General features: G+C 46.6%; 1 protein-coding gene across 1 annotated transcript; it reads left to right on the forward strand.

Moving 5' to 3' along the window:
• The first annotated feature begins 1,527 nt into the window (after nucleotides 1–1,527).
• Glul (glutamate-ammonia ligase) lies at nucleotides 1,528–11,018 on the forward strand. The gene is made up of 7 exons (XM_076832025.1): nucleotides 1,528–1,647; nucleotides 4,442–4,620; nucleotides 5,846–6,007; nucleotides 7,613–7,759; nucleotides 8,127–8,254; nucleotides 8,469–8,668; nucleotides 9,244–11,018. The coding sequence occupies exons 2-7, from the start codon at nucleotides 4,455–4,457 to the stop codon at nucleotides 9,560–9,562; spliced, it is 1,122 nt and encodes a 373-aa protein (XP_076688140.1). The 5' UTR covers nucleotides 1,528–1,647; nucleotides 4,442–4,454; the 3' UTR covers nucleotides 9,563–11,018.
• Nucleotides 11,019–13,945: the final 2,927 nt, after the last annotated feature.

The raw sequence follows: 13,945 nt of genomic DNA on the forward strand, positions 1-13,945 counted from the left end.
GCCTATCATATATAATGTTTTCCAAACCTTTATTATGTTCCTGGCCCTAATCTCTTTTGTTAATGCTATCACAATTAATCCCGACAATTTATAGGTAGCTATTATTTTCCCATTTCATAGGCAAGAAAACCCAGGCTCTGTGTGGCTAAGTAACTTGGCCAATACAAAGGTGGTAAGAGGTCAAGTTCAGGTTTGAACCTAGATTTGTCGGATCTGATGCCCTGCCTTTAACTACCATACCATAATGTTTCAACATGCAGCACTAAAATCTAACAAGGAATTTGCTATGTGAGGTGCCTTACCTAGTCCAAATATATCAGAAACCTGTGTTAGAGATGAATAGTGCATCTATCACTTGAAAGTGCTACAGTGTTCCACACACTTAAAGGGAAGGGATGGTGACCAAAGAAGCCAAGTAATGTGTGTGTGGTCACAAGCAACATTTCTTTTTCATATTTGTGGTACAAAACATAACCAGAAGAACAAACATTTTCCCTTCCTTTTCTAAGGGCACTGGAAGCATGAATTCTTGGTCTTTAAACAGAAAATCACAGTTTCAAATAGTGGGGCTCCTGAAACACACAGTAAAGACCAGACATGACAGGTGGATTTCAGCCACTAAAAAAGAAGCCACAATCAATTAATTGGAAAGCAAAATCAGGGAGAATTCCTTTAAGGAATCCTAAATTTCTGATGAATTTTGACTTCCGAAGGGGGAGCAAAGACTTGGAAGGGGGCCTGGGAAGAGCTGGAAAACCTGCTGCTTTCCTTTAGCTGCCCTTAGGGTAGTCTGCAAGCAGAAATTTCACATCAGGTGGGTGGCACTAAAGGCCATTCTTGGAACCACTTCATTTCCCAGATATGGAAACTTGGGCCCAGAGAGGCTGCGACTTGCCCAGGGTCTCACTGAGGCAGTACTGGACAGGTCTCCTTTGTGGAGCCCTCCAGAATCCTCTCTGGAGTACAGAAACACAGCACTTCAGGGGAAAATAGGAAATCACAGGGTTCAGTTCACTTTCCCAAGCCCACGACGGGAGCAGGGACGAGTACTCTTCCAAGGCTTGAGAGCCCGGTCTCTGCTGGCCGAGGGCCTCCCGCCCTGGCTGGGGCTTGCCCCCAGTGCTCCGCGTCCAACTTCACCCGAGCGCGCGCGGAGGGCGGGAGGGCGGCTCTCTCACAACAAAGGGCGAAATTCGGTTTCTGTGATTCTGGGCTCACGGAACTTGCACGGAGGAGGCAGCCAGGGAGGAGGCCCGGGCGGCCCTCGGGGCTGGCGGGTGGGCAGCGAGGACTGGGTCCCCGGGCAGGCCCGGCCCTCCGCGCCGCGGCCGCGCTCCCCTCCCCCACGCCCCTTTCTCTTTCTTTCTTCCCAGCTCCCTCGCCCCACCCGGCGGCGCCCGCTCGGCTCCTCGCCCAATGGCCGCGGGGCCCCGGCGCGCATCAGCTGATGGGCCCCGGTCCCGGCCGCGGCGAGCCAATCAGGGCGCCGGGGGCGGCCCTGGGCGGCCGATAAAGGGTGCGGGGTTGCAGGCGGCCCGACAGAGCCGAGAATGGGAGAAGAGCGGAGCTGCTGAGCGCCCCGGCGAACTCCTCCTCTCCTCACCTCGCTCTCACGGCCCGCCCGCCCGCCACCTGCTCGCCGCCCAGGTAAGCACGCGGCCGGCCCCGCGGGCCCTGAGTGACGCGCGGCGCCCGGGCCTGGGTTTCGGCCCGGCCCGGCCGCCTCCCACCTGCTGTCTCCAGCTCCGCATTTCGGTCACGGCCGCGGGCTTCTCACGCTCCCGCTTCCCGCGTGCTTGGGCCGCCGGCGGCTCCGAGTCCGCCCCGTCCGGTTGGCGACGGCGGGGCGCGCCCTCGACCGGGCTCCGAGCGGGACGGTGGGGGAGGGTGTTGTTTTGATCCTCCTTTCGCTACTTGCGGCCCGAAGCGCCGCCCCCGGAGGCGCGCGCCCTGGGTGGCTTGTGCGGTGTGGACCGAGTGGCCGCAGGGTCCCCTTCGCGAGGGCGGGCGCAGGCGCCCCGCGGCTCCTTCCGCGGTGGCGCGTCCTTGCAGTCCTGGTGGCACCGGGCTCTTAGACGCCCGGGTTGAGGTGGGGAGCCGTGAGCGTTGTTTGCGCGGCCAGCTCCCGCTGCGGGGTCCCCCGGCTCCTGTAGTGTGACCGAACAATGGAGGGCCGGGGTCGCGTCGTGGAGAGCGGACATCGCAGTGGAGACACCCGGCCGGCTCCAGGCAGCAGACGCGCACCGTCCCTCCAGCCGACGCCGGCTCGACCCTCCCCGGCCTCTACCCCCGCGGGGCATGGCTGGTTCGGCGAGGCCCTGAGGTCAACGCGGGCCGGAGGGGCGGGGCGCCCATTTTCAGGACCTTAAGTGGGAGGGGGCTGCTCTCAAGGTGGCTTATCCCAACTCCCCCGGGGGCGGGAAGCGGAGATCCACTTCCAGCCGCAAATTCTCAAAGAAGATCACAAATGAAGATGACGATGACCTGGAGTCTCAGGCCTCCGAGACGACCCCCACCAACTCCTGCGACTTCGTGGCCTACTCCAAATCCGGGGAGAAACCATGGGTCAAGGCTAAGACCTTAAACCAACTCCACCAGCAGCCTGTCTATTCCAATGCCCCTCGGCAGGACCGCTCCGTGTCTTTGTCCCTCTCCCCTACTCCATCACCGTCACCCTCACCCAGAAAGCTTCGTTGCTTGGACCCGCGAGAGATCCCCAGTGAAGAGAAGCATGAGCACAACAGTAAAAAGAGGAGGGCTAGAGAGGTCAATCCCAGCAGTCCCTTAGACCTTCTCTGGCAGGGGTGAGTGAGGGGGCAGGGAGGAGGACACTGCGAAGGGGGCATCTGCAGACACCACCCTGAACTTCAGAACCCGTTCTCCCACGTGAACTTGGCACCATGTAGGCACCAGCTGCTGGCATCCAACTGGTCTCACCAAAGAACAGGAGATCTGGAACCTAGGCTTAGAGACAGTGGTCTGATGTTGGAGAGGAAAGCTGAGACTGGGTTGTAGCTTTCAGAAGTTGTCCTGGCCTTCCACGGCAGGGGTGGGATGTGGGATTTGATGACCTGTCTTCTAGACTCTGTAGGTAAAGATGGTGTTGATTCTGTAATAGGACTGGACAGGCGAGGTCCTCCTCTTCCCCAGGGGAAGGGTGAGGCAGTTGGAGGGAGAAGCAGTTTTCAGCTGGGCAAACATGGACGGTTGCCCATAGAAACTTTTGCCACTGTACTTCAGAAAGTTGCCCAAGTCATTGGAGGAGAACAGTGTGTTCCCTTTCCAGCCACCCTGGGCTAGGGAGGGAGGGGGGAACATTTCCTCTTGTATGGAGGCTGGTTTTGTGGCTTCAGAGATGTCTTCTTTTGGAGGCTTTGTGGTCATGGCTTGCAATCATGCCTTGGAGCTTTTTGAAATCCCAGATCTTTTTGATTAGAAATGGAAATTTTCTACTTGTAAAGAGTCTTTAGTAAAATCCCCAGAATATTGTCATTCTCACATTTAAATCTGAGGCCTGTCTTCTGAAGTGAGAATTTTACATCACACCAATGAAAAATTATGCAGCATGCACAGTGGAGTCTGATTCAGAACAGAAACCACAGCAACCAGGTCTCTAGCTGGATTTTACTTGAATTGGAAGATGGTAAACATTCTGTCTCTAAACTTTGTATTGTCATTTAAAAAAATAAAATAATCTCTAATTTGTTATATATGACAGCAGAATGCATTTCAATTCATAGGACACATATAAAGCACAATTTTTTATGTCTCTGGTAGACAGTAGACTCTACCAAGTAGAGTCACATCATTAGTGTCTTCATACGTGTACTTGGGGTAATGATATCCAATTATTCCACCGTCTTTCCTACCCCTTGCCCACTCCCTTCTCTTCCCTCCCCTTTGCCCTATCTAAAGTTCCTCCATTTGTATTATCATTTTTGTTTCCTCCTAGTCACTTATTTCAAAAAGTTACCTACCTTAGCCACACTGAGGGAATAAAACTTTGCACTAGACTAATGGAATTTTAGAATTGAAAACATAGATTCTAGCTTGGAAGCTTCAGATCTGTAGTATCTGAAACTATTCAACCTCTGAGCCCCAAGATGCCAAGAGATGTCAGTTAATACCAAGGCCTTGGTCTAGCAAGTTTTTTGTTTTGCTATATAAGTACTGTGTCACTGAGCTTCGTACCCAGCCCCAAGTATCTGCTTTAATTGCTTCAAAAGGTGATGATCAGATTTTTACACCATACTCTTATGTTACTTTTGTGTAATATGAAGTTTTGAACTCTCTGAAGGCAGAGCAAATAATTGTTACTTTAGTTGTGTTCTAAAGGGGCGGGCTCTCCACTACCACTCTTAATTCAATTGTGTCCCTTAAGCCATTCCTAGAGGGAATCTGTTTGGAGTGGGTGTTGATAAAATTACTTTTTTCTCTTCAGAACATCTTCCATCATGGCCACCTCAGCAAGTTCCCACTTGAACAAAGGCATCAAGCAGGTGTATATGTCCCTGCCTCAGGGTGAGAAAGTCCAAGCTATGTATATCTGGATTGATGGTACTGGAGAAGGACTTCGCTGCAAGACTCGCACCCTGGACTCTGAGCCCAAGAGTGTAGAAGGTGAGATTGGGCACAAATGGGGTACTTGCCTAGGGTGGGGGCAGTGTGGGGGTGGGCAGCAAACACCAAGGCTTTTCAAACTTCAATCAGTGTTAAGCTTCTGCATAGCCTTAAAGCACAGCAACAATGGAAGCCCTTTATTTAAATGGACTTGTGTGTAAACCAATATATTGAAGAGAGAAGGTTTGACTGTAATTTGTAGAGGATAAGGGGCTGGAGACTTTCCTGACTTGACCATCCTACTTAACTGGCTCTAAGGCACCCCTGGGAACCCAGTTTGAAAACCACTGCTCTTAACTGAATATGCCAAGTAATTTGCACACTGCTGAAGTCTGCGTTTAGTAGTCATATCACTGGACTTCTGCATGCCAAGTACATCCTCTAAAGTGGTTTATAACGGGGGGGACTCACCATTTGTTTTTTGTTGGAGCCACTTTTAGAAATTTTAAATGATCTGGTTACATGTCCCTTGAGGAGTTACTATATTAGATTTGTGATCTTCATTTTTTTAGTCTAGAACAAGTTGTAGCCCTTGCCCTTCTGGGAATGGGCCAGGGGAAAAACTGTCACCTCCTGCCTACATTAGAATAGCTTATTCTTCTGCTTATATGCACATTTGGATTGATTGAATGAAGGACCGTAATATGGAGCATATGAAGTGCTATGTGGCAGGTGTTGAACAGGCCTCTGCCATCTGAGAACTCAGTCAATAGGAGATATGAAGGAACTGACCTCTAAAACAGTGAGAAAAGTGAACTAGTGGTATGGGAGCATCAGTCTGTTTTCTTTATCTGCAAAATAAGGACACGTTGGTTAGGACAGTCAGTGAAAGTAGGGGATGAGAGAAGGAAGCAACACAGATGGCCTAATGAAAGAACCAGAATCTTTCCCCTGTCTCTTAAATGACGGATTCACTAATTGTAATAACAAAGTACCTCATTGTCTGCTGGTGTAGAGTAGACTTATGTAAGTAGGAAATGTCTGTCAACCTTTGGTGGCTCTTGTGACTTAATTCTTTTAAGGAAGTGAGGGTACAATGATCTTACTTGGAATGCAGGTACGTAAGTAGAGATGTTGTTTTACACAAGGATGCGTTCATGCCACACTTTCTGGGAATGACAAAGTAAATCTTTAGAAATGGAAAGGTGAACGAGGGGCTGGATATACTTCTTGCCTGAGAAGCCTTCCTATACATTTTTAATTTTCCCTTCTCTTTTTGATTCAGAGTTGCCTGAGTGGAATTTTGATGGCTCTAGTACTTTTCAGTCTGAAGGCTCCAATAGTGACATGTATCTTGTACCTGCTGCCATGTTTCGGGACCCCTTCCGCAAGGATCCCAACAAGCTGGTGTTCTGTGAAGTTTTCAAGTACAACCGAAAACCTGCAGGTATGTATAAGATGGGTTTGGATGGCCCCACCTCAGTCCAGCAATTCTGTAAGGGGAGGAGACATTCTGGAATCAATATTAGGAAGACTAGACTATAAGCACTGTTTAAGAATTTGGAGGATTGGGGGTCTATCTCTCCACCTTCCATGGTCCCCTTTACTAGTTGTGTACAATGATGAATTTTTAATGTTTTTGCTGCTAAGACTCCCCAGTGACAGAGCTACCTGTTTGCCTGGAAATTTTTAAGAACCTGGATTCAGAATCTTGTTTGAATCCTGAACTGCTATTTTGCTGATTTAAAAATTGAGAAAATAATAAAATTCACCTGAAAGTTGGTAAGATTAAATTATTTAATATATGCAAATCTTTTGGAGCAATTGTACATCAAATATTGGTTGCTGTTTCACTAAACAGTATAGTTTATCCACTGACAAACATGAGCATCTTGGTTCCCAGATAACATACATTTGCCCTGAGGTTTGCTATAACTGCACCTTAGGGTCCCTATTTGCAGACAGGTCTTTCGCAGTTGTCAGTCAATGAGACTTAGTGACTCTAAACCTTCTTTGCCTTTGCATGGGGCATTATTGTTGGTAAAGGGCGTGGGCTCTGAAGCCAAGGCAACCTTGGGTTTCCTGGCTCTGTGGCTTGCCCCAAAGTGTGAGCAAGTTATCTAACAACACTTTTGAGCCTCCAAAACTGGGTGCAGTGGCCATGCTTATAATCCCCACAACTCGAGAGGCTAAGGTAGGAAGATCACAAGTTTGAGTCCAACCTCTGCATTTAGTGAGATACCTTGTCTCAAAAAAGTTCTTCTAATGCCCACCTCAGGGTTGTTATTCAGATGAATATTTTTTGTTTTGAAGTTCTGTTCTAGCTTGGAAATTGTTTCCAGTTGAGCTCATCTCATTTTTGTTTTTCTTTTGCACCAGCCAATGCTATATAATTTAGCACTTAAGCTCACCTGGAATGTAAGCCTCCTACAGGACAAACTATTCTCAATAAAAATTAGACTTGGCTGGGACAGTGGTGCATGCCTGTAATCCCAGCTACTTGGAGAATAAGGCAGAAGGATTACAAGTTTAAGGCCAGCCTGGCAACTTCGTGAGACTCTGTCTCAAAATTTAAAATAAGGGGGCGGGGCCTGGAGATATAGCTCCGTGCAAGGCCCCTGGATTCCATCCCCAAAACCGTGCAAAAAAATAATTACAGCTTTGGCTCTAAGTGCCTGAGAAATTAAAGGATAAATTTGACAACTACAAGCAGCTGTCTTATGAATAGAGGGTGGAAGTGCCTGGCATTTGGTGCTTGGGAGGTGGCCAGCATGCAGATAAGGTGAACACTTGCTCTGTTTTGAATCCACTGCCATGTGACTTGGTTGTAACTGAGTTTAATTATAACTAACTAAAGTCTTTCAGAGGATCTCCTGCAGATGTGATGTGTAAATGCAGCTTTTCCCATTTTCCTGACTTGGTGATGGGACACAAAGGTTTTCCCTAGGTCAATTCATGATCATCTCAGCTGTGTAGAGTAGGAAGACTGTTTGCATATCAGCATCCAGGCCCAGTATATGTGTCCCTAATAACATGTTGACTCACTTTCTAGAGACCAATTTAAGGCACACCTGTAAACGGATAATGGAAATGGTGAGCAACCAGCATCCCTGGTTTGGAATGGAACAGGAATACACTCTCATGGGCACAGATGGTCATCCCTTTGGTTGGCCTTCTAATGGCTTTCCAGGTCCCCAAGGTAAGTCCTTTTGGGTAAAAGGCAAACTAATCCTCCCCCAGGTGCTTAGTCCAGGAAAGCCCTTCTCTCCAGAGATAGGAACAACTCTCAAAAAAAAGTTGAGACCCGCTGAAAATAACAGTAGAGACATGCCTTCTTGTTACCCAAATCCAGAGATGGATGTAAATGTATAAAGTGAGAAGGGGCTGAGGTGGAAGGGTTCACGAGGCTGTGGCAAAGAGGAACCCCCTAATTTCTTCATTCCCCACCTGTAGGTGAAGACAGGGATTGGGGATTCAGGAGAACAACTAGTCCAGGACTTGAGATTTCTGATTTGGGGATTTGGGGGATTTCCCCCACTTTTACCACATTGTCTTGAAACCTACAGGTCCATATTACTGTGGCGTGGGAGCAGACAAAGCCTATGGCAGGGACATTGTAGAAGCTCATTACCGGGCCTGCTTGTATGCTGGAGTCATGATTACAGGGACAAATGCTGAGGTCATGCCTGCCCAGGTAAAGGCTCTGGTCTGTCAGCTTCCTGCCCTCTGAAGATGTCGGGGTAGGTAGGCAAATGGGGGCTTGGGCTAGCAAGGGCTGCTGATGCACCAGTCACTAACCCACAATTTCAGAGTGGGTTGGAGTCGAGGTGGGAAGAAAGCAGGCTTGAGCTTGAGTTCAGATGAGCAGCTGGCTTTATTGTAAAGGCCAACCTTCTCATTCTTTCTAGTGGGAATTCCAAATAGGACCTTGTGAAGGAATCCACATGGGAGATCATCTCTGGGTGGCCCGTTTCATCTTGCATCGCGTATGTGAAGACTTTGGAGTGATAGCTACCTTTGATCCCAAGCCCATTCCTGGAAACTGGAATGGTGCCGGCTGCCACACCAACTTTAGTACCAAGGCCATGAGGGAGGAGAATGGTCTGAAGTGAGTGTCTGCTGTGGGGTGGGGGGGAGTCATGTTTATTCTCAAATGAAAAAGGCTTGGGAAGGGAATATCAATCTCTTTACGTCTCTTTGTGTTTTGCCAAGTGTTTGTATAGGGGACAGGTAAGCTGAACTTCAGGCTACAAATGCCTTAGCTCTTGACAATTGGCTTATTTTTTTCTAATTCTGTCGTTTTGTTCTCATTTAGAAAGTACCAAATAATACTCAAGGAATAGAATTAAAGATGGTGATAGGGAAAGTTTAAAAGTATTTAATAAGAACTAATTTAGTAACAGTACAAGCACATAGATTGGTGCTTATGGGTGGGAGAAAGTCTTTCAGCACCTAATGCCTTGGTGCTACATGTCAGGCATTCTGAGCACTGGGGTACATAGTAACAAGGCGGTCACTGGTGTGAGTCATGGAGTACTGGTTGTGCTGGCCCTATACTTTGGTGAACGTCAGTCCTGGATGATGCCTACCTGTTCTTGTCCTTGAAGGGAGGATTTTTTTTTTTTTTTTTGGTGATAAGGTTAACCCTCATCTTGTTTTTTTTTTTTTTTTCTTTTTTTTAAGGTACATTGAGGAGGCCATTGAGAAACTAAGCAAGCGGCACCAGTACCACATTCGTGCCTATGATCCCAAGGGGGGCCTGGACAATGCCCGGCGCCTAACTGGATTCCACGAAACCTCCAACATCAACGACTTTTCTGCTGGCGTGGCCAACCGTAGTGCCAGCATCCGCATTCCCCGGACTGTCGGCCAGGAGAGGAGGGGTTACTTTGAAGACCGTCGCCCCTCTGCCAACTGTGACCCCTATTCAGTGACAGAAGCCCTCATCCGCACGTGTCTTCTCAATGAAACCGGAGATGAACCCTTCCAATACAAAAACTAAATGGACTAGACCTCAGCCTTCAAGCCCCTCCTAGTTCTGCCTCCCACTCCAACTCTTCACCCTCTGTGTTGTCCTGCTTGTCCTGATTGTAACTCAAAGGGTGGAATATCAAGGTCTTTTTTTATTCCTCATGCCCAGTTAATCTTGCTTTCTTTGGCCAGGATAGAGGTGTTACGTTTTTAATCTCTTCACCCCCAGCCCCTTTTTCTTGTTAATGAGGCTTTTTTTTAATGCGCTAGTGGGAAGGGGTGCCTGTCAGGCATGGCTGTGGGTTGCAGCATGTTCTGGGGGAGCAGGGAGGTACATTTTCTTCAAGGTTGCTGAAAGAGGAGGCCTGGTGAGGTTAGGTTAGAATTCCCCCTCGTGTGGAAAGCTTTATTTCTTAAGCTAAAACTATAGAGAAGGTGGGGTGGCGGTCAGCCAGGGAAATGCCCTGGTCTCCTACTGCAGCACTTCCCTTGCTTGGGGCTGCATTCCCTTCCATGGACACAAAGCTGGGTAAACTGATAGAAAGCCCTGTCTTAAAGAAAAAGATCTTAGTGCTTGGTCCTTCATTTATAACACAAAGCAGAGTAGTATTTTTATATTTAAATATAAAAACAAAAAAATTATGGGTGTGTGGGTATGTGTTTTTCTAAGGGAGGAAACCAGTCCTGGTCACTGGGTGCTAAGTTTGAAGCAAATACTTTGGTTTAGAAATAAAGGAGATCCTTTGGAGCAGGGGTCGGGAGTGTAGTACTGGGAAAGTTGGTTACTAGGGGCGCTTAGTCTTCATTACCACTTAAGGGTTGCCCTGCCCTGTCCACCCTTCTTAAGGAGGTGGACCCTGGACGGTTGCCAGGTGAATGACATTACTGGTGGTCACCTGAGCCCAGTGGTGAGGTTTAAGACCCACATAATTGTCCATGGGTTTCTGGGAGCGAGTTGGCTGGCCCACATGAGAGCGTTCCTGCAGAAGGCATTGGGTTATTTTTTGGTGAAACTAGCATGTCACTAAAGCAGGCCTTTTGATACATTAAATTTTTTAAAAGCAAAACAGAAGTTTAGATTTTAATCAAATTTGTAGGATTTCTAAGTCTAATTTTTCAAAATTGTCTGCTTCAACCATCTCTTTCCACTCTCCTCTTGGGAGGAGTTGGGGACAGGGCTGGAGTAAAAATACTTGTAATGTTGTATCCTAGTGTCTTTCTTCCCAGTGCAAAATATTCCTTTCTTTGTTAAGATTCCTAAGGAGTTATTCCTTTTTTCTTTTATAATAAACAAGCCCCCTCTCCGTTTGAATTTCCCCTACTGTTCCTGGTTTTTGTGCTGGCCACAGCAGGCCAGCTGTGGTTTTCTCTTGCCATGACAACTTCTAATTGCCATGTACAGTATGTTAGAATTAGATAACTCCTTGTTGTAAACAAACTGTAACTGCCCAGAGCAGCGCTTATAAATCAACCTAACATAAGAACGATCTCTTCTGACTTGTTTCTTTGTGGTTGTTTTAAAAAAAACTTATGTGCCATTTCATTTCTGTATTTCCTAACCAAAAAAAGTGGGGGGCAGTGTTTTGTTTTGGGAGGCAAAATAAGCTCAGGTCTCTCAGCTCTTTGAATTTTTAAAACTGTGGAGTCACATTGCTGATGAGCTTTTTCCTTGTGCCTCTAACTTGGGGTATTTGGGATCCCAGGGGTTGTCCTCACTGGGACTGTTGGGTCACACCACTTTGACATTTCCTAGCCTTCCACTTCTCCCCTTTCTGCGAGCCAGAGTTGGGTTTTGACTAGCACTGCTGTGACATGGTTTCCAACAGTCCTGGCTTATTTTAAAATAACAGCTCAAAGTATGTAATGTGTGATTAACTGGTTATATTAGTCCTGTTCTTCCCGTGTTCATTCTCTGCCCAGCTGCCAGTGATTAAATAGCAAACACTGACCATGTTGCTACCCTGGGCAAAATTGTCCAAGGCTGGCATAAACTTGTCCTTAGTTCTTAACCCAAGGTGCGCTCAGCAGGCTCCACGTTGATGCCTCTGTGTCCTTGATCTTGGTCCCTGGAGGTTCCACTTATTCTGGCCTATTCCTACTTTAGTGTGTTCCTTACTTAGTTGGATAGAAGCAACCTCCTCCTCCCATGGTGCTGAGCATACACCTGACAAAAAACAGGTGAGTTCAAACATGCAGTACTGTTGAGATTGGTGGGCAGAGTGATTGTTTAAAAGTGATTGGTGTGTACTATCAGTTTGGAGGCAGCTGGGGCCTGTTAAATGGCAGTTGTTAGAGATGACAATTTTCTTCATGCAAGTGTCTCTTGTTCTAGCTTTGTATAATCCTAGGTATGCATGACTTCCTAGGAACATCGACCCATAATGACATAATTTTCAAGTAGGGGCATCCTACCTAGTGGTTTGCTGAGCGTGGTCTTGGTTTATACCTATTGCTCTAGCGTGATTGTATGCCCTATCAGCACTTTTCCTGGTTTGATGTATATGCAGTTAGTCTCATTTCAACTGAGCCTCTGCTTCTACCTCCCCAGCTGGATTGCTTCCCTTCACTGGGTCACTCCTACAAGTAGACAGAAGAGGCAATGGCCAGCCCCAGCACAGTGGGTTTTTATTCATTGTAATCAATTCACAGACAAGATCACATGAAAAGGAAACCTGTTTATTGTAAAATCACAATTTAGGTGGAAACAAACATTTTTTTCTTGACTCTCAGCTAGAATTGGTTTTGATCTACAGGTCACAGAGCAATTCCCTTGTGTTTCTAAGCTGTTTCTTATAGCTCATTTAGCAGACACCAAGTTACATGGTAACTTTTATCAGTGATAGATTAAACAGGTTGATGAGACAGATTAAACAACATGGCCCATGCCTTCAGCCTTAAAGATACAGGCCAGTGTTCACCAAAGGTTCTCCATATACCCCATAAACATGAGTTCCCCCTTTCCAATTACAGAGTAAGAGCTAATAGAGGAATTCCTTTGATAGATGCTTCCTAGGGCCATTTTAAAAGATCTATATTATTGCTGACAGAATGCTATATTAGTGGTTAAAAGGAGTTCTTGAACCACTGCGTCCTGCCTGGGCTCCAAATAGCTCACTCAGCTTCATAGCTAACTCCAGCTACCAATAAGGTGCAATGTCTAGAAAGCAGCTTGTTGTCCCAAAGAAAGCAGAAGTCCCATCACTCAACAGGACTTTTCAATTGTAAACCATGAGCTGGGCATGGTAACACACACCTGTAATCCCAGTAACTACTGAGGCTGAGGCAGGAGGATCACAAGTTAGAAGCCAGCTTCAGCAACTTAGCAAGGCCCTAACCAACTTAGTAAGGCCCTGTCTCAAAAAGGGCTGAGGATGTAGCTGGGCTCAATCCGTAAAACCAAAAATAAATAAAAGGCAACTATAATAAACTATGAATTCAGTGATCCTGCTTTTCTTCTTACCACTGTATTCCCAGACCTGTCTCATTGCCAGCATTACTTGTTTAATGAGTTGTTTGATTGTTGGTACTGGGGATTGAGCTGAGGGGCACTGAACCACTGAGCCACATCCCCAGCCCTCTTTACTTTTTGAGACAGGGTCTTGCTGAGGATGGTCTTGAACCTGTGATCCTCCTGCTTCAGCCTCTTAAGTCTCTGGGATTACAGGTGTGCACCACTGAGCTATTAAGCATCAGTTTTCTGAGCTTTAAGCCTACAGCTCTGCTTACTAGATGTTGTCAAACCTGTGAAGTCTGGATTGCTATAACTCTAGCAGTGGCACTAAGGTGAAGTTTTCTGTTACTGAGTTTAAAAATAACTGAACCATGTGTTGATTGTTTTTCACTACAAAACACAGCCCCACAAAAGCTTCTGAAGTGTGTAATGGGAAAGAACCAGTGCTTGCTCCGTTAATTCTGTTTGGAATCGGGCTGCCAAGAGCCTCATGTTGCTTTATGTTATAACTAATATAAAGTGGCAATTCATATAACTCCAAAGGCTTCAGACAATTACTCCTGTAAACAAAGTGGGCTGATTAGAGCTTTGCCATTTTATAGCCCTTAGCTCAATCACCAACCGTAAAAATGTGTAAAAGAGTATAATGTATAAAAAATTTCACACTTGAACTGGGGGTGTAGTTCAAGGGATGCCTAACATGAGCAAAGCCCTGGGTTTAATCCCCAGTACTGCAAAAACAAAGTTTTCATTCTTGTTTTCACAAAATGCAATATACACATATATGATATAAGCATACATATTTGTGAGGACGTGCATATGCATATGATTTGAATAAACAATAGATCTTATGTAGCACTCCCCCACCCCAATATATAATATCTTAAAGAGACAGAGACTCTTTCTTCCAGAAAAAAATACACAGGAGATTTTGCTGAGCTGAAAAGGCTGTCGCTGGGTATA

Source organism: Callospermophilus lateralis, chromosome 13 (assembly GCF_048772815.1).
Source record: "Callospermophilus lateralis isolate mCalLat2 chromosome 13, mCalLat2.hap1, whole genome shotgun sequence".
Lineage (NCBI taxonomy): Eukaryota > Metazoa > Chordata > Mammalia > Rodentia > Sciuridae > Callospermophilus > Callospermophilus lateralis.